Genomic DNA, 27,154 nt, shown 5'->3' with positions numbered 1-27,154 from the left:
CCTTTTGAACCTCAGAAATGTTAGAAAAAGACGTCTTTTGGCATGAAAATTAATCATATGCAGCCGTAAAACCACCAACAGACCATTAAGATAACTTTACAAAGGTTTTCAGCTGTCCAAAATTTTATAAGCAAAATATATGTTAAGCTGATTATGAGATTAACGGATTAGGATTACAGGATTAGGCTGAAAAATGCAAAGAGATAATCTAATAAGTTGTTAACATCTAATAAATGTTTCTCATGACTTCCAAATGATCAGTCAGAGTTAGTAACCACAGCTACTACAGCTAGTCAAACTAATTTCTTTGTTAATTTAAATCGTTACCATAATAAAAGCCCTAAGAGTTTGTGCGATCCAACCATTGCCCAAGATGGTTGGTTCTTGAAAAAGAAGAATGCATGGCATAGGATTTGAACTCTCACATTTAGCTTAGCAGCCAGGCACTTTACTATCTGCGCTTCGTTGAATTTTTTTCTAATTATGCAGATATTTATTACTAAAAAGATTGTACTGTACAGGGTTTGAACTCTAAACATTCTGATTGGTAACCTACTTAAAAATAATGTTGCAGAACTTTGTTCAACATGATGATCTCTCACCGCGCACCGACAGCCAATGTACTAATTCTGATAAATTAACAGTTTGAACTGGAATTGCGTCCTTTTATTTTACTTTAATATATATATTTTTGTTTCAAAACACAAAGCTGACAATTCATCAGTAGTTTACTAATACAGAATAATGAATAAAATAACTCATTGATATATTTAATAGAAAATCTCATAATATAAATAGTGCTTACACTTTTACATATATATCCAACATATAGCTCTAAATGTCAAAGTGTTTTATATTATATAAACACTCAAAGAATATAAACTTATATATGATTACATATCTAGAAGGTAGGGGCTGGTAATATACACATAATAAATAAGAAAAACATTGTCTTGCCAGCATATCATATACTTAAAAGACAAGGCAAAAAAATCTCTTTCACGAAAATAAGTTTAGAGGCATTAGATATTTGCAAACTGCATCCAAAATTTGAAAGAGCAACCAATTATTCCTGAGTGGCAAATGAAGCTTTTATTCCTTTTTTTAAAAGCATTTTTCATAAAACTTACAAGTGCTGCCAACTTATGCTGCCAAATACTAAAACAAGTTTGTAAGGTTTACGAAGTTGGCAAAAATAAAAACTTGGTTGAGTGTTTTGACACTCCGAACTTTTACTGCAACTTCTTATTGCAAGTTGCAACAATCTTGCAGCTCGAATATATAATACTGTTTAATTAATTGGTGCTGAAACACTTTTCGGTAATAAAACGATGTTCTACCTCAGAACCGGCACAATAAGCAATACTAAAGCAGTGTACACGGAGAGTTTGCTGTTCTGTAGCTGCAGACACAGTTTCTGACGGAGAAGATTAAACCTGGATAGCAACTGAACATCTCAGAGTTAGGGTATGACATGAATCTGGAGCAGTTTGTTCCCGGTACTATCTGATATCGTGGCCCTCCAGAAGGTTTGCACCAGGAATAACCATCTGTTTCAATATGTGAACCTACAATTAATAAATTTTTCAATATAGTAGTGGAACCTTCCATGGTACTACCAAAGAAATACTAGCAACCAACCTTCACAGTATTAGCAAACTAATCAAGAGGGAGACACGCAGCAAAACTGAAGGAATCCAATAATTTACTGGAAGAACAACAAAAAAAGGCATTTTCTGCGTTTACGTGTTTAAAAAAGTGTTTCAAGCCAACACCCTAAAATATTTAAACGGGATGTTATCTAATTTTAGTATTTTCTAAAGCTATATAATTTTGTTGGATTCCTCGATGAAATAATGGTGAACTTTAGCGTAAACTTTATTATACTAAGAGTTGTGTCCCTCCGTCTGTCTGAAGTCACTGTTGGATGTTGGGCAAAAAAAGATTGCATCATATGGGATTCAAACTCGCAGCATCCAGCATAGTAGACAGACTGACTAACAACTGAGCCAATCAACGCTCTCTTGGCAATCCAAAAGAATTGTGCATTTAGCAGTTACACCTGATGATGTCTTACAGCACACTAGACTGCCAGGGTAAGAATCTTTAGATCGATAAGAACCGTGCATTTTGGTTAGACAAATATCAAGGTTGGAGGTTAGAAAAAGATTGCATCAAACAGGATTTGAACTTGTAATAATAATTCAATACATCAATTCTTGTGTGTGGTCTTTGGTTTACTCAAAAGACTCGTAGTAGCTTTTACTGCAGCGATTTACATACTGGTACTAATATCTTTTAAAAGCTAATCACTCAGCTCTCGACTAGTATTGAGTGAGCAAGAGCCATAGAGGGAAATCGAGATATGGCACGCTAACACTTTGCCAATAGAAATGTTTAACTCTACAAATTGAACGCAACAGCCGCTAGTAAGTATAGCAATGACAACTATTAGTGACGTTATTTCGCACATATTTTTTGTTTGAGCGTTTCAAAACTGTGATCAAGTTTTATCAGTATTAATCTTAAAACATCCTGTCAGTCGGATCACCAGAAAAATAACAAACAATCGCAAATGATAGAAAAACACCGATCCTTTCTGATAAAATATAATAAACTTTTATGTAAGTACATCGTTGCTTATGGTATAATCATCCAAGATTGATTATTATTGATTACCATTATTGGTTGTGGACAGAACTGACAGCTAACCCTCGTCTTTATGACTGGAACATTAGATCTCAAGCCTGGGTCATAATTTTGTTGCTGTTTAACTAAGATATTAGGTAAAAATTGTAAGACTAGAAAAATATCTAGAGTTGAATCCTTACTTTCACAGTTAAGTTTGGTTGAAGCTTAAAACATACACAGCCATTTCTATGCTATAAGTCAAACTCAGCATGAAAAGTATATTAAGGACAAAAAACACTTATGAGTCACATTGTTGGAGAAATTGTTTTAATAAAATTGAACACCAAGAACTAATATATCACTTTAAACTTTAATGATAAATAATTTTGAATTATAATAGAAGCAAAAGCAGGCTGAACGCTACATGACACATTTAAGCTTGTTAACATAGCTTGTTAACATTGTGTTAACATGTTAGCATTGACAATCATTGACAGCATTGAGTTTGTGTTAACCTGCTAACATGTTAACACTATGCTATGTGTTAACGTGCTAGCATTGACAACATTGAATTTGTGTTAACATGCTAACATGTTAACTCTTAACATAACATGTTAAAAGTCATTTTGATAACTATATCATGACTAACAGGCTAAAAAATTTATTAAAACCATCTGAGTTAATTCAAATACGCGGTAACTAAAATTCAATAAAATCTTCATCAACAACGTTACTTTTCAACTACACTGATACGCTGGTAAAAAGAAGTCACCAACGTCAGAAGATCGCTAAGTCTTTAACTTGCAATTGATGTCTTTGTTTTTTTCGTTTTATTAAGATCAATCTCCAATTGTCGCCAGTTTCTTATAAATTTTTTGCCAACTCAAACTTTTCTTTTTTCACACACTAATTTCACGCGTAAGCTACTCGGGAGTATAAGTCACACCACCAACTAAACTATAAAAAAGCGTGACTTATTAGCAGGTAAATATGGTACTTGGAAGCCTCAACTAAACCACATCGCGTAGGGAAGAGCCTAAGGCTATAGGCAACTTTTTCTCTGAATTGTAAAAACCTTACCAGAAGAAGGTCTGTAGTTTGGTTTTCTTGGTGGTGAAGGAGCGGTTGCTGAACTCACGCCTCTGTTTGGAATCATGGTTGAAGACTCTCCCGATACATTCTCCGCCTGTGATGGTGTTGATGTAGCACCGTTATTTTGATGAGTTTGTTGTGCTTCTAGCGGATGCTCTATGCTATACAAAACGTCACTAGGAATCTCGCCAAAATATTTCAAAAGGGTTTGCCTGTAGCAGTTGAGCCAGATCTTTGTCTGGCCATCATCTCCATCCATTCCGATAGAGAATCTGGCAATGAGAGAATGAGCTAATTACTTATTTAAAAGGCAAAAAATAAAAAGGGTGGATTTTTTGGCAATGGTGGTTTTATGACTTGCGATAAAGATTTTTTTCCACAACATTAGGTAGTTTAGCTTATTATATATTAGAATATTTTATCGCAGCATATCAATATATGCTATTTAATCCCACGACCAAACGAAGGGAGCGAATTTTTGAGAGTTTTTAGGATAAATGCATGCGCACACAACTCTCGAACATTATTCATCAAAAACGTCGCAAACCCTTGTTCCGAAATCTCATCAACAAATTTCACCATTTTTTTATAGAGTAATTTAAGTATAATAACAATACAAAAACACATAAAAACATATTTAAATATGTTACCAACTCTTTGAAAAATGTCAATATATTCCTAAAACTTACCCATCTGAATGTAATATACACAAATAGACAAATTAATTTGGCCGAAAATCATTATTAAAACTTGCTAAGCCTTACTTTTATCAAAATTAAGACCGGCAATTGAAAAGCCGAGCGGCAGAGAATAGAACAATTAAGTCATGCGCATTTTACGAAAAAATAACGTGCACATTTCATCAGTCTATAGCATTGTTGAGTTGCCAAAGGTTTCTGTAATTAACGTAGGAGTACTGAAATCGTTTCATTTTTGCCGATTTCAAAGTAACTGACATTTTAGACACTTTTGAGTACTTTGGTATTCTAACTGATGTCCAGCGCAGTGTAGTAAAGGAAACGACGATGATATTTTTTTCTAACGATTCTTATGAGATTATTACAATATTTAATTATAAGTTTGGATGACTATTGAATTGTGATAGTCACACGAACAACATCAATGATGGGCAATATGTTACTGTTATTTTATTTTCTAAATAGTTTTGTTAAATAGATTTTCTAAAAATCTATATAAATATCACAACTTCTTGATATTGTTAGCTATGACGTTTTGAAATATAAACAAAATTGAGCATTGGTTTTATATTATTACTATATTAATAATATTGGTCATTCTAATAATATCAGTGCATTTTACTTCTAATATTGGCCAATATTGCATTTCTCCTATAGCAGAGGGAGAGATATAAACATATAATCTTTTCCTTTCATTATTGCTGTTTGTTGTATACAATAACACCTACACCCAGTACATTACAGCTACCATTGCAGTTATCTTATTGCACTGCAGTGCCATTTGACTGCTAATATTGCATTTCTCAACCATCAGTACCCTTTCTTTTTTTCCAATATCACTTTGTATCACTGTATGACAGTGGAATTTCTAGTTTAATATTGCGATTTATAGCATTACATCATATCATGCTGTGTCATCTCGTGGTATTATACATTATTTTACACATTATAATACTATATTATGTTATATAATGTGAAGTGATATAAAATAATATTTACTATGATAAGAGCCGTGTTTGTCATTCAGTCTGGCTGAAGCCATGCTTAGAGGTTAAAAAGATACATCGAACTCTCATATCAGATTTTGAAGCAAGACACGCTATCAACTGCGCTACTAGAACTAGTAGCACCACTTAATAATTGTGCACATAGTTATTACACCGGTTAATCTCTCACATTGCACAGGACTGCCAGCATAGTACTACCATATAATATTATATCTTATTGTATTATATTGTGTTTTATTTTAGCATAATTTAATATATTCTAGCACAATATATGTGTTATATTATGAAATATTATACGTTGTAAGACGTGCTACTATATTTTCCTATTTAGTATAGTATTGCATAATAAAAACTATCCAAATCAGCGACGATTAATATCTTCAGAGAGCTAATAAACTATTACCCTAGGACACTTATATTTCGCTAGTATTTAGTTTCGTGAGTAGCATACAGAGTAAAATTTCACTGCAACTTAATTTCACAGCTCTGATGAGTGCAAAAATATAGTGATGTGAGAATAAATGCAGTGGAACAAACATAATTAGATTCCTCAGGTCCAGTTCACTGGTACGAACTTTTTTTTCAATTTGGGTCTAGTTTGTATTTGTGAACTGCAGGTAGAAATGTGTAGTTAATGCAATCTGATTGCTTGCTGCCAATTGTTTCTTAGACTATCAATGACGTCAAGGTCTCTGCCGCCAAGGTCTCTGCCGCCAAGGTCCCTGCCGCCAAGGTCCCTGCCGCCGTGACTGATGTGGTACCAATATTAGATCTCAAGTATTTGTAGCACATGGTGGCCATGGCTCAGGGTTATTGTTTTTAGTTAGTAATAAAATTCATCACTACAATAATTATTATTCAATTTTGTGACTTTCCCTACCAGACTTTCATCCTCAATCCTCATATCAATGAACAAAGCTATTTAATTTGGCGTTTTCGCTCATTCGTTATGATAGTTTAGTTTTGCTCATGAAATTTTCGCGAGAGGATGACTCTGCGAAAATGCGAAAGTTAGATGACGCGAATACATAAGTGTCCTAGGGTATAGTATAATGATGATGAAATATAGCAAATAAAGTATATTCTTGCAAATCAGTACCCTGGCATTCGGGTGAGCAGTGAGCTCATCAGATGTAATAATAATAATGCATGTAGATGTGATAATATGTCGACAGTTATCTTCACAGCTCTTTGGGTAGTCAAGTGGTGCAGAGGTTAGAGCGCTGGTATAGTATGTTGAAAGTCTTGATTTCAAATCCTGTTGACTGTGGTATGTGTTCAAAAAGCAAGGTACTGGCTAGACTGTTTTAAGTACTGGTCGTGCCGCATTTGTTAATATCTTTATCATGCCAGAGTAAAAAACTATTAAATTTTACACTTTTTATCTTGCTTTCTTAAACAGGTTGTGCATAAAAAAATCTAATGCTGGTGATTTAAACAGTATTATAACCAAATGCATTATACTATTACCAAATATTATAACAGAATTAATGCAAACAGTTTGTGCTTCTGCCAAAAGGAGTGACATTTCAAATGGGCTTGCTAGCATAAAAGCCATTAGCTAAATATTTGTCTCTGAACACACAAATATTTCAATAGATGGCTCTTGTTTTAGCCAGTTTAGAAAATATTATTGTAGCAAGATTGGTAGCTGGCAAGATCATCATGTTGTTAATGTTGCCATTAATGTTTAACCACTCCACCCTTAGTTCCTTTAGTCTCTGATCCAAAAGCCCAGTTTAACCCAAATCCGACTTTGAAACAAGATAAATGCATGTTTTGGGGCCAAGCCTAACAGCAAAAGCTGGTGATTTACTTGCTTCACTCCATCAATCACTTGGAATATATTAATGGTGCCGAATATGAATTCCTAAACATGGTAGAACTATACGTTGAGAAGGATCAGCTACAAGGTAATAATTCCTGAAAGATAACTTTTGTTTATAGACTAAGAAAACGACCTCATTTACCAGAAAACTTCACTAAACAAAATCTCCAAAATATCTTTTTATAGACCTTACTTTTTAATAAACCAAGAACTTATGCCATATGCTGTGTTTGTTTAAGAACTGTGTTGATTTACACGATGCACTTTAACTAGTACTATTCCTTGAAACATAGTTTTTTAGGAAATCTATAGCTTCATCGGGATATTCAAAAGACATAAATGTTTTCCATTTCTTGTACCTTATTATAGGTTTTAATCAACGAGTTTTATTTTTCAATCTATAAAAAAAATTTGAGAAATAAATTTTATGGTTGCTTTGAAATAGCGTAAGAAAAAATTTGATAACAAAATTTACACAATTTCATTGGTTAATTTTACTTGTAGGCACCCTGCTACAACTGTGTGTGTCAGCTTGTGTTTTGTGACTAAAGTGTTGCATACCGCTCGCTATGTTGCAAAAGGTTGTTGTTCAATTTTGAAACAAATACAAAATGTTGATTTTAAAGATCTTTTAACATAAATAGGCTTCTACTAAAAGCTTTTATTTGGTTGAATGAAATCAGAGCATTTATCTTCTATTGTGGCACAATTATGTTTATAAATAACTTTACTTGGACAGCCAGAGTGATGTGACATTTGATGATTTTCCAACTGGGTCATAAATTGACACAATGCTAGGTTGCGGTTTTAAATAGCAAACGTTTGGCATGGAATGCTTTTCTGGCATAATTCAGTTCACGCCCAAGTAATGAAACAGTTTTAAATTAAGATAAAAGAATCTGCAGCAATACACAATTTTTTTTCCATAAATTTGGCAAGTAATAACTTTTAAAATGGACAGAAATTCAGAAAAAGCTAAAAAGCTAGCTTTATTGTGCTTCCTTTCCGTTACTGTATGGCTCTGTTTGGTCCTGCCAATAAAAAGATCTGAGACTTTTTTGATATTTCTATTTTATTCAAAACAAGGTTTAAAAATGTATTTCGCCAAATTCGCCCCTAACTTTAGAACCTATTATAGTAAAACTAATTATAGAACCAAAGAGGTATTAGGAATACATAAAGCTTTGCAAACAACACTCCGTGCATCTCAGTTTCAAGGATTAGTTCTTTGGATGATTCTACTTATAAAACTGCCCTGATTCAGCTTTTTGAAGGGCTTTTGTCTTATTATACAATTGTATTACGTTATATTAAATTTAACTATTGACAAGCTTTCTAGAGCTTTTGGTTTAAACTCAAAACTGGTTTAATTTCCATTCTGATAAATCACACTATGATAAGCCACACTATGGTGAGTCCCAATATAGTAAGTCATACTATGGTAGGTCCCAATATAGTATGTCACACTATGATAGGACACACTATGGTGAGTCCCAAAATAGTATGTCATACTATGATAGGTCACACTAAGACAAGTCACATTATAGTAAGTCACACTACAATAAGTCACACTATGGTAAGTCACACTATGATAAGTCACACTATGGTAAGTCACACTATGGTAGGCCACACTATGGTAAACCACACTATGGTAAGTCACACTATGGTAAGCCCCAATATAGTAAGTCACCCTATGGTAAGTCACACTATGGTAAGTCACACTATGGTACATCACACTATGAAAGTCACATTATGATAAGTCACAACATGGCAAGTCAAACAAGATTTTTGTACTTAATGTTTAATGATCAGAATAGTTCTTAATTAATAAACTTAATAGAAGATCTATATACGGGTAAACTGCTAAATGTTATTAATTTGATATACTGTAAACTGATAAATAGAAAGACCATGTTTATTATCATAACCATGAGTATCATGTTGATCCTTGTACTCAATTCTCACTCCGGTTTGGTTCTGGCGCAATCAACTAAAGCTTAAAAAATAGTGTATGGGAAATCATATTCCTTTTAAACCTTAGTAAATCCATCTTATCTAACTTCTTTGAAAGACGAAAATATGTCTCAATAAAACAAAGTTGTAACACCAGAGAAGAGCGCTTGAAGATGTGATTAAGAAAAGTAGCAATAACTCAGGAATTATTAAAACTTTAGCTTTTTAAATGTTGGCGCTTTCAAATACTTCAAATGTTAATGATACCCGTTGTCTATTAATTAAAATTTCATTGCTATATATTAAAGATAAAATTTAATTAAGCACTTGTTGTTTTATTAGTAGATAATAAGAATGAACATACAGTGAGAATGGTTTGAGTTTCTACACTGCTTTAGTTCAAACAGCAAATCTAAATAGTACTGTCAATAAGCAATCACTTCACCTGAGAGCTTTTTTACACCCAGCTGTTTACCAAATTTGCCCCACCAATTCCAGGGTAATCATTCATTAGTAAATGAGCACAATTGGAACCTTCCATTAGTTACTTAACATATATTGCTATACAGCAAAAGGTTGCTTACTGTAGCTTTCAAATATTGAGTATTGGCATAGGTCTTAGGCAACATTTTTGATAATAAATTATAAAGACAGATATAGGTGTAGCTAATGTCGACAATAACTCCAAGACTGGTTTTAACTATGCTTACTATAAAGTTTTTTATTATATACCAAACTACGTCAAGGCAGCAGTTCTATTCAAATGATGGTCCAAAGTTGATAGCCAATAGCTAGGTGTTAGTTTAGATTCAGATATCTAAAAAGTTCCTTTTTATAACGTACACAGGGTCATAAATAAAATTATTTTCACTAATCTTTTGGATATCTAAGCTCGTATAGAATAATCCGCCAATATCAAATTTTTTAAACTGGAGTAACTTATGAAAGCGAATCATATTATAATTATATATTAATATATGTATATTAATATATATATTAAAATATATATTAATATATATATATTAATATATATATTAATATAATTATATTATATTATTACTATAAATGAGAATTGAAGTAAGTTTTAAATTATCAATGCAAAATAATAATTAATTAGAGACTACACTGTTAGCAGCTATGATTATGTACAGAATAGCTATGTACTATAGCTACAAAGACAACACTTTTTACCAAGTCATTGGAAAAAAAAGGATTGTTCAATAAGAATGTGTTTAACTTTCTAAGTTATCTTCCGCTGAAATTTCTGGCACATTTAGCTTAAACCAACAATAATATTGAACAACTTGATTTGGTATCAACATTTGACTGCATAATTATTTTGTTCCAACTTAGTTTCACCCAATATTTGCAGTAGTCCGTTACCTGAAAAAGAGGTTTCCCAAATTTGAGCTCGGTGCTCTCCAACTGAAAGAGATCTTTCTGTCTGCTCCTGCTGCTGATGAATCATGAGTCAGCATGGTACCAGCCATACAGATGTTGGCTCCTCTGGTGAACTGCCCGACAGCTTTCCCTCTAGCATCTGTTATTTCCACATTATAGTAGTCCGCTCTCTGCTCAGGATTAGTAGACAGCAGCATGACTAAAATACAGCCAAGAACAATTTAGTTGCTAGTAATTTTCCGTGTTCTATAAAACTCAAGTTTTCCTCAACAAAAAGTTAGACTAGGCAAAACTCAGCTATTTGAGGCTGGAGTTTTGTAGTTGTTGCTAGGAAATGGCTTTGTCTTAGAGTGAACCTCATGATCAAGAAATACTTTTATGTAAAGAAACTTGTCTAAACAAACTAAGCAACTTAAAGTTGGGTTAAAATGAAATCTCTGACTGAAATCAGGTAAAAATCTTTTAAAATGCGATATTGAGTGTTTTATGTAGTGGCATGGACTACACCAAACTAACACTTTTCTACTATCCGCTAGTTTTGGAGACAACAAATTTTACTTCTGGTTTCACAAGCGCTTTCAATTTTTTAATGGCATACTGCATTAATGGCTTCAAGTCCAAATTTTAGTTATTTTTTACAATGCTCCAGAGCCCAAAAATTTGGTAACATCTCATATGTGTAGATCGAAGGGAATGCAATAAATTTATCTTTTTTGTTTTGTGTAGTCGAAATCCCTACAGTAAATATATTACAGTAAACACCAAGAGAGGTATTGGGCTTTATCATGCTACTAGCTGTAAGTGTGGTTGAGTACTCAACAAACGTGTTTCTGAACTAGAGAACTTTGGTTAAAGTTCAAGAGCCGGCTGAGACAGGTGTTTTGTGTTATAAAAAAGAAATGAATATTGAATACAGCTCAAACAAAAAATATCCTTTGCTCCAAGCAATATGATTGTAACTTGAAATAAAATTTTGAAGTGAATTTGAACATCATATAAGCTGTATATGAATAATATACAATATAATTATATAAACTTACATAGCTGTTTACTTTCTAAACTCATTGTTATTGAAATGAGATTATTAAACTAACAAATTTAATGAAAACTTATTATCTATGCATAAATATATATCCATTATATGTATTATTTATACATATGTAGGCATACCATAGGTTTGCATAGTATTTTAAATCAAAGTTTAATCCATAGTATTTTAAATAATATTGAAAGTAATTATCTTATAAACAATGCAATATATTAGTTAACTAAATATTAGACTCATAGTTTAATTCAACAAGGAATAAGACACAAGAGATAGGACACATTGATTTCACTTAATCTCTTGGGAAAATCATGCTAATAGAGTTTACAGGCTTATATATGTACATCGTATGTGTTCATTTGTATATTTATACATGTATTTATTATTTATTTGTAAGTTTTGCTAATTATTAAATGCTCGGTCAGCACCAAACTATCACTATAGAAACAAATATATGAATAGTTGTAAATCTAAAGAATTATTAAGTTGTCATGGAGATGTAATCAGCTTTAGGAAAGAATTTAGCAGATGGATATCAATTAACTACACTTACTTGTGTAATTACAGTGTATGTTGATATATTCCTGGTGAACACACAAGTATATGTATAGTGGTTTATTACATTAGTATATTACTTACACACTAAAGTATTTGAACCCCTGATAGAATGTTCAAGTGTATACAATTTTATGGCATATGAGTACACGGTGTATATGTCTACATGTATAGAAATGCTTGTGATTCTTATAAGCATGCATGCAATTAGCGTTGTAGTCATGCTGATACTTTTGAGCAACTTTACTGTAGCATTCAACTACTCTCATCGCTTATCTTTATCTATATTTTCTAACTTTAAAAACAATATATTTCATTTTTTGTATATATATATATATATAAATCTCAAAGTTTGTTGTTTAGTCTTTCTAGCTGATTATTATCTAGCAATAAAAAATGTGTATCGCAAAAGATTTGATCTTGTAATATCCTGTTCACTAGGTGATAAACCAACCCATTGAGCTACGCGAAATGCAGAGGATTTGTTGGGCAATATGAGTCATTATTCAGGTTAAAATAAGTAGAGAACTTTGTCTTACCATGCAACATCACTAAAGCTTGCTCTCACGGTTCTTATTGGTAAGTTTAGCAATACGGATACTAGCTTACTCAAATTAGTCATGGCAATGTACCAGGCTAATGGCAAGTGGCATGCAACTACATTACCTGCTACTGTTTATAAGCTGTTTTAATGCCCGTGCAACACTGAGCATTTGGCTAGTTTATGTATATAAATATTATATATAAATTTAAAATATGTATATATATATATATATATATATATATATATATATATATATATATATATATATATATTAGTTTCAGTCTTTGTCATTTGTTTGCCCATTGATAGCGATAAAGTTCTAGGAATGAAAAATCCACTCCACATCAGATAAAAACTCAAAACCCCCAAGTTTGAAGACCAGCAAGCTAATCTACTACACTAAATAGTCTTTGTCATACTATGGCTTATTATGATGAATACTTATGTATTGTTTTAGGTTCATGATTACATTATACATCTCACATAACACAACGTCACAAGCTAGCTTCTGATTTAGAACGAGGCTTTTAATATAGTAAGTTACTAGCTAAGTTACTCAACTTCATGGGGTAATCATATTTTTGCCCGTGCAACACCGATATTCAGCTAGTATTTATTATAGGGAAATCTGTGTCTGTCCATCTGCCTGTCTGAAGCCACAGTTGCAAGTTAATAAAAAAGGGCATAGTTCAGAATTTGAACTCGCGACTTCAAGCTGGAAGGTCAAAACGGTAAAAGCTGCACCAACCAACTGCCATTGCATCTCAAAATAATCATATATATGTTTATTATGCCTGACGATCTCTCATGGCACACTTAATTGCCAAGGTACTATTATGAATTAAAGAAGCTATCAACACTACTTGAAATAAATCGTTTGCCAAATGATGCCAGTAGCATCACTAAGGCTTGCATCTTTGGTGAGAGTACAGTTGCATTTTTCAAATCTAATAACCAAAGCCAGTGTATTTTCTGCCTTCAAAAGTTTTCAGAAGCGATCGTAAGAAAAGATAAAAATAATTCATGACAGCCTTGACTTATGTTTTCTTGCCAAATGCTAGCAGCATTATTATAAAACTACAATTTTGTAAGAGGTTTTTTCACTCAAATCACTAAGTATTTAATCAAACATAAGCATCCAAAAACAATTGGCAAACTTATTATACCCTAAACTTTAATAGAGCATTTACGTAAGGCTTTATAAGAATGGCATAAATAAAAATATTCTATCGTGACACTTACATTTACATGCCTTCATTACATAAGCAGTATCTTGAGTGATGGCAACACGAAAAGCATTGTGTCTCCAGAGAGATGCCAGTTATACATTACCTCTGCATAAAATTACTCAAAACAAGGCTAAACCTTATGAGATTGTGATTAGTGGAATGTCACGGTATCAGTAAAGGCATTACGGGAACTACACTTTTAGCTAGTAAAAATAGTAGGCAAGTGCTAGGGTCATCCTTGAAGGTAAGGTGTTGAGGTGAAACATGATATAAATTGAAGTGTTGGGGTGAACCTTGAGAAATATACGAGTGTTGGGATGAACCTTGAGGAATATATGAGTGTTCGGGTGAACCTTAAGGATTACATGAGTGTTGGGATAAACCTTAAGGATTATATGAGTGTTCGGGTGAACCTTAAGAAATATATGAGTGTTGGAATAAAGCTTAAGGGATACATGAAGGTTGGGGTGAACCTTAAAGAATATATGAGTGTTGGAATAAAGCTTAAGGGATATATGAAGGTTGGGGTGAACCTTAAAGAATATATGAGTGTTGGAATAAAGCTTAAGGGATATATGAAGGTTGGGGTGAACCTTAAAGAATATATGAGTGTTGGAATAAAGCTTAAGGTATATATGAAGGTTGGGGTGAACCTTAAGAAATATATGAGTGTTGGGGTGAACCTTAAAGAATATATGAGTGTTGGGGTGAACTTTAAAGAATATATGAGTGTTGGGGTGACCCAAAGAAATAAATAATTGTTGGGATTGAGTTGCTTAAGGTCATCTGATAACTGAGATAACTTTTATAAAGAATTAATACCAAAGTCTACTGAATATCATATCTTCATTGACTATCAGCCATTTATTGAATTTACTGCTACTAATAAATGATCATTTATTTAAAATAGCACATTTAACATTATAAAAATATTGCTGGTATTAAAGCTCTGACATGAGTTTGAGGGAATTAGCCAAAGACTTATTTCTTTTTTATCTCCGAAGATTAATAGGAAACCATACCTGGGGTTTCCTATTAACCTCTAAAATTGCTGTGTTTGTACCGATACTCTTGATACAAAAAGCAAAAATTAGCTTTATTTACTAAAAACCAGATGCTACTAAAACAAGCAAAGCTGTTGCTGTTGACATTACAAAGGAATATTAAAAAACTTTTTGCATCACTTACAAAACCAAAAATTGTCTGCAGTGTATAAAGGGTTTTGAAACATCAACTTTAGTACAACTTCCTGCAAATAAATCTAAATAAACCAAACTATGTGCAATTGATTAAATAGAGATCAAGGACTCTCTTCAAACTACTAAATGTTTTATGACAGACAATAACTCAACTCAAAATAACAAGAAGTAGGTGTATATGACGCTGAACAACCAAATAAGTCGTCCTTGCGAAATGAACATGTTGCTTTTCGTCGATAGAAATAAAACTAATGATTGTTTGAAACAGTTAATTTTATTGACCATAACTTTAGTTTAATTGCATTCATTGCAGTCACAAACTGTCAATGATCCAAGTTGAAGGGAAACATTTTTTTCCTGAGTATGACATGGCAATACAAATAGCTGCACAAATGTTTGTGCTAGTACAAATATTTGATTATTTGTACTAGATAATAAATAAGCTAGCAATTTGTACTGGAAAATCAAATAAAGAATTTTTGTGGGCCACACGATTGAGACCAATTTTCATGGGTCAATCTTTTGTCAACCTGATGCATCGTTTACTAGTGTTTTTGTGTGCAGTCATAACCAATATCTACACTAAGCGTTGGAGAATGATGTATGCCATGACGCTGTGTAACCAGACCTATAAGAGACAGCAAACAATCAAATGCTTTTGATGTTTCCCTGCTTTAAGCATTGCTACTCAAGACCGAATATTAGATTAAGCATTTTTTATGTGACCAAATCACTGCGTTTCCATTTTTCGAATGAGTTTGGATTTGCTTCCTCTCCAAATCATAGAAACAATAAAATTCAAATGCATCTGACATCATTTGATTTGCTTAATTTCGTGAAAGCATTTGCTTTGAGAGTCATTTGATATTACAAAAGCGTTCAATTATTAACCCCCGGCTAAGCTCTCACCAGTGAAAGTAAAAGAATTTCATCAGAAAAGCATGGAAACACAGTGATATAATGGGATTAATCTATTTTACCAAGTTTTAGTGACTCAAAATCCTAAAACACATGCTATCGACTATGCATTTTGTATAATTTGGTGAGCATAATTATTCCCTACACTTCAGTTTAGTTTTCCTGAGTCCCCTTTTTCAAGCTAAAGTCGTAGGAACTAATTTTGCGACTTTCAACAGCAATACAAACAACTCTTTGACAAACCTTCAAACACAGGCTTTACATACACTATATTATATTGTATATAATATAGTATGTTATAAACTATATTATATTGAACACATTATCACATAGCTAGATCATAGCCTCTGGCATTTCATAGCTTTCCAATAGAGCAGAATTGGTAAACAAGAAGCTATGGTTGCCTTAGACAATGTCCTCTCATTGATAAATAGATATTAACTTTGTATACACAGGTCAATGCGGCTTAGAGCAAATTAGACCACGAGACCAAACAATTAATAGTGAAGTGAGAGATCGTCATGAGTAATCAGTATATGGATAAGTCATTCCAGAAGTGGCAAGGTAGCTGAGTGGTGTAGGGGTCAGAGCGCCAAGCTGTAAATTGTTTACTAGAGTGCAATTCCCATGCTAAGCAATTTTTTCTAAAGCCTGTAGCATGACTTTAGACAGATGGATAGACACGGCTCCTATTATAGTAAAGTTTGGAAGAAATAGCTTTTTTGCATATGCTATAATATATATAATATTATATTCTATAAAATAAATTAGCAAAGTGCTGGTATATGGTAAAGTATAATGGTTGTTTGAGGAAGTAGAAAGGTAGAATAGGTCTGGCAGGATAGAGCTACTATTTGAGTATTTTAAAGTAAACAGTATAATAATTATACTGTTTACTTAACGCGGTCGCGGTCACAGAAACCATGGTTAAGTTGCAAATCACGAAGTTGAGTTATTCGACTTTAAAGTTCCACTAACTGAATTTATAATTTTGGTAAGGATTTTGATAACACATGCTTCTGAACTAATCAAAGAGTGATCTTTCTGAATCTGAAGTCAGTTTAGATAATAAATGTCTTAAAACCTCGGAAAAACCCCTTAAAACCGTTGCTATGCTAAACAGGAAGTACTGACAAATGGCGTCCGAAAAACGTAATCGTTTCTTTTTTGCCGATTTGAGGGATAATTCTGACATTTTGGACACTTATAATGAGTACTTTGGTATTCCAACTGATGCCAAAAGCAGTGTGAGTAAAGGGAATGACCATGATATATTCTTACCCATTCATATAAGATTTTTACAATATTTAATTATAAGAATAATTTTTCGATTTTATAAGATTTGATTATAAGAAAAATAATTCGAATTTGCAAGATCAAAGTATAAAGTGACCAATGATGTGCAATATGTTACTGCTATTATTATTTTTTAACATCTTGTTGATCATACTACGGTTGTGCTCAATATCGCGGCACTGCCAAGCCGTTTTTAATATCTGCAAAATTAGGTAATACATTTTCTTATAGATATACAGCCATTTCTATGACATCCAGCCAAATTCTGTTTAAATTTTTAAATTCAGCATAATTTTTTTGATACAAATACAGAAATCTAGATAAATATCACAACCTCTTAATATTGGTTGCTATGACGTTTTGAAATGCAAACAAAACTGTGCATCGGTTTTCGTTTCTCAGACTTTAACACCAGTTTTCTCGGAACTAGGTTTTCGCACTGATGGTAAACATGCATTCAGTTTATTGACCATAAAATCTGTTGTAATTAAGCTAGAATCAAAATATTTTTTGCAAAATAATTGTGAGAATTTTCTCCTTCTGTTAATGCAGATAAATCTAAATCTTATAATCCCGACTTAACCATGGTTTCTGTGATCATGACACAATTATATCTAAAAACACATCGGGCTCCTCAGCATTAAGAGAATTTAGACACTGGTCGTAATGGTCCATATCAGGTAGCATGGTGCACTCTCATGGTGCACATTTGGCTAGTGAAATGGCTACCTGGCTCTGTCAGACTGAACGTGTTGCAAAATGCATCCTTCGGGTCAATCTGATAGTTCCAGAAGAAGCCCTTGATAAGTGTCAGGACCAGCCAAGGTAACTTATAAAAAACTAGTCCTGGAGGTGTGGTTTTTTACTAGAGAACATGAGAACACTACCAAACATTGCCACTACATGACAGAAGCATGCTATTACTTGTTTATTATAAGACATAATTTTTGAAAGCGTTCTAACTTTTTTATCAGTTTTTAAGAAAAAGGAATGCCAGCTTGGAGCAGCGTAAGACAAAATTCATAATATACAGTTGTGGTAAATGAGTGATAGACCTTTTTGTTTCTATATAAGGATTCTATAATGTAGGTAAATTAGCAAAGCGCTGGTATATGTTACAAGTATAATGGCTCTTTGCAGAAATAGGAAAGTAATGGATGGTCAGACAAAATAGAGATACAGTTTGAGTATTTTAAAGTGAACAGCAAATATCTAAAAACACATTTAGCTCCTCACCATTAAGAGAATTTAAACGATTTAGATTTAATTGTTTATATTAGGTAGCATTACTCTAGAAAATAATTTTTGAACGATTTGGTTTTTTTAACAGCTTTAACAAGAAGGGATGCCAGCTTGGAGTAGCATAAGACAAAATGGATATTATACGATTGTGGTAAAAGAGTGATAGAACTTTTTGTTTGATAAAAGTTTGTATCTCACAATTAATACAGTCATTCTCTAATATATTGAGGTACCCAGTCTAACCTGCTCTCATGTTAAGAATTTAGTTTCACATTCCACAATCTATTTCCTCGGTCTATTAGCATTAGTTAACTATGAAATGCTTCCTTACGGTGCTCTGCTAATCCTTGCGACTAATACACCCTAATCCAGATCAGTGTGGGATTATTTAAGCTTGAGTGCCTGTCTGATCCTATTCATTGCCTTTGACGCCCAGAATAATTGAAACAAGTCATTTGGAACCAAAACATGACAATCTACTAGCGCACTAGAACATTACATGATGTGTTGAGTCTATAATTACTACTTTAAGAGATACTCAGTTGATAACACTTCTCTATTTGAAACTTACAGACAAAATTGCAAAAACTATCTTTTTTGCAATGAGCAAGTTGGTATGACAGATTAATAAAATGGCTTTTAATATCACATCGCATTGTACGCATATAAAACTGGGTGTCCCCTTAAAGGCGTTATGAGTAAAATGAAAACCGCCTACATTCTTTGTGCTGTAAAGGAAATTCTCCATTGCAAAAAGATAGTCTGCAAAGGAGGTCAGGTTTGCTTTATGGCTGCAAGCATACTGTAGTTTTAATGTTAGAAAATATTGGACAAAAATAGCATAGTTACATTTTCAATATAATGAAATTACCAGCATATACTTTTATTAGAGTACACTTGGCCTACTAGCTAAATTACAACTGTAGACCACACACACTGACACTCTTCATACGCTAGACACAACGTCTTTTACAAGCAGACGCTCAACAGGTGCTTAGTTAGTAGTGAGCCTTGGAAGGAATATGTCATACTTAGTTACTTTGTATACTGAGCTGGTTTAAGGAAACCAATAGGTAGGTTTTATTCTATTCTCTTCTGTTTAGTCACTTTTTGGGTTTTTATATTCAATGCCTATAAATTATACAATTACATTGTACATGTAGTTGTATAATGTAAATGTTGAATATTGTTACCTTCGTGCTAACGTCAACATTTTTATGATAAAATAAAATCAATACAAACATCCAAGACTCAGTTCCCTAAACTCAGACTTCTGCATCTTTTAAATTTTGGTAAACAAACTCAAACAGCACTTTTTGAACCAATAACCTTTTTAGATGATTGTGAGGTCATTCTTCTGATACGAAAACATAAAAGATTATAATCTGCATACCTGCATGTTTCACTATTGTTTTATTTTATTATCACTTGAGGTAGTTCATCATAGTTTGGCATATCAGGGTGTTGTGATAAATCAGACAGTTTGCGTTCACATGTCAAATAATGACATGTTGAGCTAGATGCTTTGACAAACCATTGTCTATCTATATACATAAATGTCAAAGCATGTGCGTGTATCTGTGTGTAGTTCAGTTTGTCCAGTTATCAAAATATTGGAATGAAGAATCCGTATTGCAGATGATTTGATCTCAGACCCTACTGTTTGTTACGCAAATGCCTTACCAAATTACGAACGCGAGCTTGATCGATTCTATAGAAGATATATGTCGCAATGTGTGTGAAAATATACTACCACCCTCCGTTATGACACAACGCCATACTGTGTATTAGTGAGAGCCGTAGATAAGTAGTTTACTTAAATAAGCCATTGGCAATGAGTCAGGCTAATAGCAAGTGGCAGGCAATTGCATTGTAAGCTGGCTTTTGATACCTGTGCAACGCTGGGAATTCCACTAGTACTTGATATTTCACAAAGCAAAGACAAAAAAGTGGCAGGACGAAAACTGTGACAAAAGCAAAAAGATGACAATGGCTGCACTAGTCAAGTAAGGTATGCTCAGATATTTGCAGTTTTTTTATATACCAATAAGTATTTTTTGCAATATGACTGCTACCGGCTAAAATAATGCGGATTTGTAAAAAGTAAGACGAAAGGAAGGGTGAGGCTATGCTTAAAGGATGTCAATCAATTTGCATCATTGAATATCACAGAGATAACTTGGGTGACACAGCGTGAGATATGCAGATCAGCTTTTCGCTAAGTTATTTTTATACTGCTAACGTTGGGTGCCTGCATTTACATAATAAATATTCAAACTCAGCAGGAAATACTCATTAAGTATTGAATTCTAATCTTACGCAGGTTGCCCTAGATCAGGTGAAGAAAACATGAGAAGACGAAGGCCAGCACAGAGCGTTCAGCAGCCCAACTTCTAATTACTTTATGGAAAACGCTATTCGTCTGATGGGCAGGAAATACTCATTAGGATTGAGTTCTAATCTTATGCATCAGGTGAGGAAAACATGATAAAATGAAAATTCAAACAGAACTTTTAGTTTCCCAACAATAATGGTTACTCCTAATGGTACAACCCAATCTTATGTGCTAGTTGGCTTGGCATTAAAATGTATCTAACTGAGTTTAAGCAATTTACATTCTACAAGATCATACTTATGTGACAGTTGATATTTGAAATATTTGACTTTCCTACACTGTAGTTAAGGCGTAGAAACAGTGGAACCAATCAGCAACGCCTGTCTTAAATGGCTCGTGTAATGTTCTTTTTCATTTCACCCACTTAATACGCCTATAAATGCATTAGTGGTACAAATAGTACCCAAGGTTCGTAGTTTCTAGAATCAAAGATTCTTTGAGAGCTAATGCCATACCAAACCTTTTCTGCCATTAATGGTGTCAGATCAGATCATTGGTTAGTCATTCTATAAACATGTTTCAAATATTGTGGTTAGTTACTAGAGGATACAACTACATAGAAAGACTAAAACTACTAGTGAGTTAACATTTCCTTTTACTAGTCTATAGTACTTGAAAGTAACTGCAAAATATATAAACCATTATGATATTACATTATGTGAAGACTGTATTTGATAATCTACTAGCTGTGAGAGTGGTTTCATTTGAGGTAAGCGTTCAAAAGGTGACGGGTTAACTCTAACAAAAACTGAAAAAGTGAGTTCTTTTAGCTGACTATGACTAGGCTTTTTCAAAAGTCAGTCTGAGGGTAAACTAGAGTAGCAACTAAACTTGTTGTAGAGTTCTAATCTTTTCTTTGAAGAAAGAGAGTTGGTTTGCAATACAAATAAATATCAGTTCTATGCTTGCTGATCAACAAACTCTGTTGTTTTCTTCTATCTTTTCAACTCATAATCAACCTTCTTTACACTAGCAGTAAGTCCGAGATTTCATTTTTAACCAGGTAGCCTGCAGTAGTGTGTTATAGTGCTAGTTCTCAGAAATCAGACAGAGTTTTGAAGCCAAATATTTTAATGGCCTAGTAGAAGGCAGGGAGCATATGCTTGTAAAATTCAGACGAAAAATATAGAATATATAGGTTATCCTTTGTGTCAGCTAAGGCGCACATACACACACACAACCATACCACACACCCATACCACACACCACTACACACCACACAACCATACCACACACCCATACCACACATCACACACCCATACCACAAACATACACACATCACACAGCCATAACACACACATACACACCACACACCTATACCACACACCCATACCACACACCACACACTACACACCCATACCACAAACATACACACATCACACAGCCATAACACACACATACACACCACACACCCATACCACACACATACACACCACACATCCACATCACACAACCATACCACACACCCATACCATACACATACACACACCACACACCCATACCACACACATACACACACCACACACCCATACCACACACATACACACACCACACATCCACACCACACAACCACACCACACAACCATACACATACACACACCACACACACCACACACATACACACACCACACAACCATACCACACACATACACACACCACATACCACACACTACACATTCGCACCGGACACATACTCACAGATGCAAGTACCTACTCATTCAAAGTAAGATTTGTTAAAATAAATTCGCAATTTATAAGTTTTTTTACCACAATTTTCTGTATGTTTATTAAAACAGTCTATACTTTTTGTAGAAACATTCAATTTGAAGTGATTGAGTCAAATATGCAATGAATTGAAAACAGGGGTTTGCCTTGTTTTAAAGTCTAGACCAGAAGAAGGATATTATTAACCTTAAATGTCATATTAAATCAAGTATTTGAGTTTGTGGTCGGACTTCAAACTGAGTCGATGTTCTTCCTTAGACACTTTGAAACTTGAAAACATAACAAACAACATGTTTAATAGCTAAACATGTCTATTAGGCTTCCTCACTAACAGCCTGTCTACTTACAAATGCAAAAACAGATCTGTAAACATCAGGTTAATGAATCAGCAGGGTTGGTACTTTATAACTAGTACCATTAATAGCAATAAAGATGACCTTACGTAAAATTTTAAGAGATTTTATCAGAAAGTATCAGTATTTTTTTAATGTTTGCAGTTGTCATCTGGTGGCCAAGATGTTTTCAGATCAAAATCGACAAAACTTGATCGCGGTTAAAACGTTCAGAAGAAAGGTATGGAAAAATGATGTCACAAGGAGTTATGGTTGCTATAGCGATACCCGCTATTGCATTTCTATTTTCCATTGGGCATTTCTATTCCCTCGATCTGTTTGCAACTATAAATGTCCTGGTCGCAGGTTTGACTGATCTGAGCGCTTGATCCGCAATCAAGTTTTGTCTGCTTTTATCTGTAAACATCCTGAAGTCAGATCATGTCAAACGTTAACATCGATCCCAAATGGTAAAAAATACTGATACTTTCTGATAAAACCTACTAAGATTTTGTAAAAGTTCATCTTTAAGCTATTTGTAAAACTAATAATTTGTAATAAATTAAAACAATGTGATAAATTAGGACCTACATCCTCAAAAGTGATTTGGAAGCCAATTAAACTGGAAAAAGAATTGCTGAGACTTTAAGAAAAGCGACACAACCATTGACTCCAAATGTAAAATTAATTCACTCAACATTTTTTTTACATAGTCTAATAATTAGCTGTTTAAATTTGTTTGACAGACTGTGAAAGTAAGATTATTTTACATTAAAATTAAATAGCAAGTAATAAAACCTTTACGACGTTATTTAATAATAAAACTAACAATCATTATATACTACTTGATATACAATATTAGAAACATAACCATGGAATTTATGGATATAAATTGCTTCTCATGCTCTGCTATAAAAAAACAGCATGTTTCCCATCTGAATGCAACGATTAAGGTTTCATTTATATAGCAATTATGTGTAAGCAATAAATTCTGAGATCACGGTTTAAACTTGAAAGTTCCAAGAAGAAGCATAACCATTAGTTCAGAAGTGATGACGAGTTTTGTGCACATTATGAAGAGCATTTTTGCAAAACTAATGGCTCTATGACCTTGGCTGAACATGTCTGAGCCAAGCAACAAAAGAACATTCATGAATGAAGACATGATCAGTAATAATTGAACACAATTCATGTTTCTACAACTCCTTTTAGTGGATTTGAAATAATTGGACACAATTCTTATTTCTACAACTCCTTTTAGAAGATGTGAACCTCAGCCTGTTGTTTGAAGGGCAGACATTCCAGACCATCAGGTTACAGTGGCTCTCTTAATCAGTCACAATCACTAGGAGTTTAGATATTATCAATCAAGCTTATACAAGTTCTGACTCACGCTAAAACCTTCAGTAGATTATTTAGTTCTCGTAATAGATTGCAGAACAGATGTGTGTATTTTATTAATATAGTTCCTAGACTACTTCATTCATAAAACATATTTTATCAAAACAGGCTTGTACGCTCCAGATAAGTTAAGATGAACTTCTGTAGCAAATTTGTTATTAGATTAGCTTAATGCATCTGTTGATAAAATTTATCTCAGCCAAAATTTTGTTGATGGCTTTAGTATATAACGTATCATCGAAGTCGGCATCTATTAGCTTTTCTAAAAAGTTTGAAATAGAACCCAATAATAGCGTTGCAAAGTTTTACTGGAGAAGGCATATTTGTGCTGTTGGCAACAAGTTTTAAGCAGGCGTACCTTAATGTTAGTGGAACTATACACTCAGAATATGTCTTCGCAAGACTCAAATAATTAAAAATATTCAGAGATGAAAATATGATAAATATTCAAATAGGTTTTAAATCAATGCAGTAAAATTTTACCAATAAAGCCTTTACCCAGCTGTACTAATTTGCTACCAAAAAAGCTATTTCACTTTTTTTATTTGGGAATTGCTTAATAAATAGCTAACGAGCTAATGAAGTTGAATAGTTTTATTGTATTCATACAATATTAGCAAACATTAAATTTCTTAGCGTTAACTTTTTGGAACTTCTCTAATATCTAATAAGTTACCATGTTTTGACTAATTCTCGTATAAAAGGGGTCTTTAATATCTAGCTGAAAATTATGATCAGCTGAGAGTTTTTGGTGACGCCTTTTTTCATAGTAAAGAGGTCGCATATTAAAAACAATTATATCGTTTGATATGCCTTGTGAACTGTCTTTAGCTTTTAGCTACAACAAACCAAAGTTTAGCTTTAGCTACTACACAGTATAATGGTTGTAACAGATTTCATCTCTGCATATTCCATTTCATTAAAGATAAACCTCCACAAAACTTTAGTAGATTTTATTAGAAAGTACTAGCATTTTTCTACCAATGGCGATCGTTTTTTATGTTTGAACTGATCTGACTACCAGGTTGTTTCAAAATTAATATTGAAAAGGATTTGATTGTGGTTAAAATCATATTAGGAAAGGTATGTGCCGAAAGGACATCACTAGTTCCTCGGCTGCCTGTCCTTCCCATTACTGATATCGGCTATTGCTTTCAAGTTGAAGTGTTACGTGTGTTTATTCTGTATGTCTCTTTGCATCTATAGACGTCATAATTCTGTTTTCTTGAATCTGATCGCTTCAACCCTTTTTTGCTCAAGTTTTTTTGATTTAATTTTAGCAAGATCCTGGCAGTTACATCACCTCAAACATGAAAAACAATGGCAAACGATAAAAAAGATACTGCCACTTTCTGATAAAATATACAAAGATTTTTCGTAAGTCCATATTCAAAATACACTTTCATCTTACATTAATGTTCATCCTTAATGTAATGCTGTCTGAGGTTAAGAGATGAAAGAAAGAAGTGCATTTATATGTACTTACAGTTCATTTCCGTAGAAGGTCTGTATATATACGCTGATAGACTGAGAACTGTAAATGCGCATAGCGATTGCTGCTCTTCAACGCTCGGTAGGTCCCTTATTAAAGGACAAGTTTGTTCTGCTGATGATGTATGAATAAACGCGTTACCAAAAACGATTGGTACACAACTTGCCACGAAAAACCCTACTAGCAACATCTTGATAGTCTTGTTTCTAATTATACGCAAAGAAAAGACTACTTATTAACACGACACTATGATGACTAATGTTAACTTTTGCCCCCGCACTCACTGCTAAAACCTTGGTAATGCTTAGTGGAGAGATCTACCCGAGTCGTACCAAGAAGAGACAAAACGAGTCTAGATTAGTTGTCTCGGTGATTCTCGTGTTACCCACAGCAGAGTACTATGTAGGATTGCTCATCATGCCTTTATAAGTTCAAGCGGTTTATGTATTATTCTACCGTACGCTCCCAAAATATCTCCATATCAAGATGATTTTCTAATAATAAGTTTGCGGAATGATCCAAAAAGCCCTCATGTGAAAACGGTTTTCTGTAGATAGGTCTCAAAATGTTCCTAAAAAAGCCCATTTCACGATGGCATAAACTTTATATAGGTCTAGAGAATTGTCCCAGAAGGCCCACATATCAAACTGACTGTAGATATTTCTACAGTATGTTCCCAAAAAAAACTTTTTTGCTTCAAGATGGTTTCAACTGCAAATAGTTGTGCAGTTATCTGAGAGTTTCTATAGCAACACTTTGACAGAAATCAAATCTATTCTGAGAACGTGACAACCGAGAGAAAATCCTATATTCTTGAGTAGTCAATGGCTGTTCAATACCTGACCTCGAGAAGCAAACTAATTTCTTTCACAAAATGGGTGTTCTCTCAAGTACATGTACCATTAACAGCTTCATTTTGGAACATGGTAGGTTTTCAGTAAAAATAACTTTTAAAGTTAAGAGGAATAGTCCTAGTTCTAGGTTTCTGTGTTTTACAGGGAATAAAAGTTCAACTACAGCAAGTAAGTGAAGTAAATGAGATACCAAATTGTTACCACTTTGGTTTGAGCACTCGGGCATAACCATGTTCAACAATACACAAACCATAGCATTCTAGCTAATGAAAAATCTGGCAACCAGGACAGGTACTTCATGAGTACAACCTTGCGTC

At 33.5% G+C, this 27,154-nt stretch overlaps 1 protein-coding gene across 1 annotated transcript; it reads right to left on the bottom strand.

The window, feature by feature from the left end:
- Positions 1 to 749: 749 nt before the first annotated feature.
- Positions 750 to 26,358, bottom strand: LOC137396640 (uncharacterized). Its single transcript, XM_068082956.1, has 4 exons — positions 25,978 to 26,358; positions 10,593 to 10,809; positions 3,712 to 3,995; positions 750 to 1,568 (listed from the first exon to the last, which is right to left on the bottom strand). Exons 1-4 carry the CDS (start codon positions 26,171 to 26,173, stop codon positions 1,366 to 1,368), a joined length of 900 nt encoding a protein of 299 aa, XP_067939057.1. The 5' UTR covers positions 26,174 to 26,358; the 3' UTR covers positions 750 to 1,365.
- Positions 26,359 to 27,154: the final 796 nt, after the last annotated feature.

This window comes from Watersipora subatra, chromosome 5, assembly GCF_963576615.1.
Source record: "Watersipora subatra chromosome 5, tzWatSuba1.1, whole genome shotgun sequence".
In the NCBI taxonomy this organism is placed as follows: domain Eukaryota; kingdom Metazoa; phylum Bryozoa; class Gymnolaemata; order Cheilostomatida; family Watersiporidae; genus Watersipora; species Watersipora subatra.
Note: the sequence above shows the minus strand (reverse complement) of the source record. Positions and strands in the feature narration are given on the sequence as shown.

What these genes read in the sequence shown, in the direction of transcription:
- LOC137396640 (XM_068082956.1), bottom strand. Translation starts at nt 26,173, where the DNA reads ATGTTGCTAGTAGGGTTTTTCGTGGCAAGTTGTGTACCAATCGTTTTT. An exon ending in ACCTTCTACGGAAATGAACT is followed by an intron (nt 10,810 to 25,977) that starts GTAAGTACATAT and finishes GCTGTATTTTAG; the next exon opens with TCATGCTGCTGTCTACTAAT. An exon ending in AAACTACAGACCTTCTTCTG is followed by an intron (nt 1,569 to 3,711) that starts GTAAGGTTTTTA and finishes TATTAATTGTAG; the next exon opens with GTTCACATATTGAAACAGAT.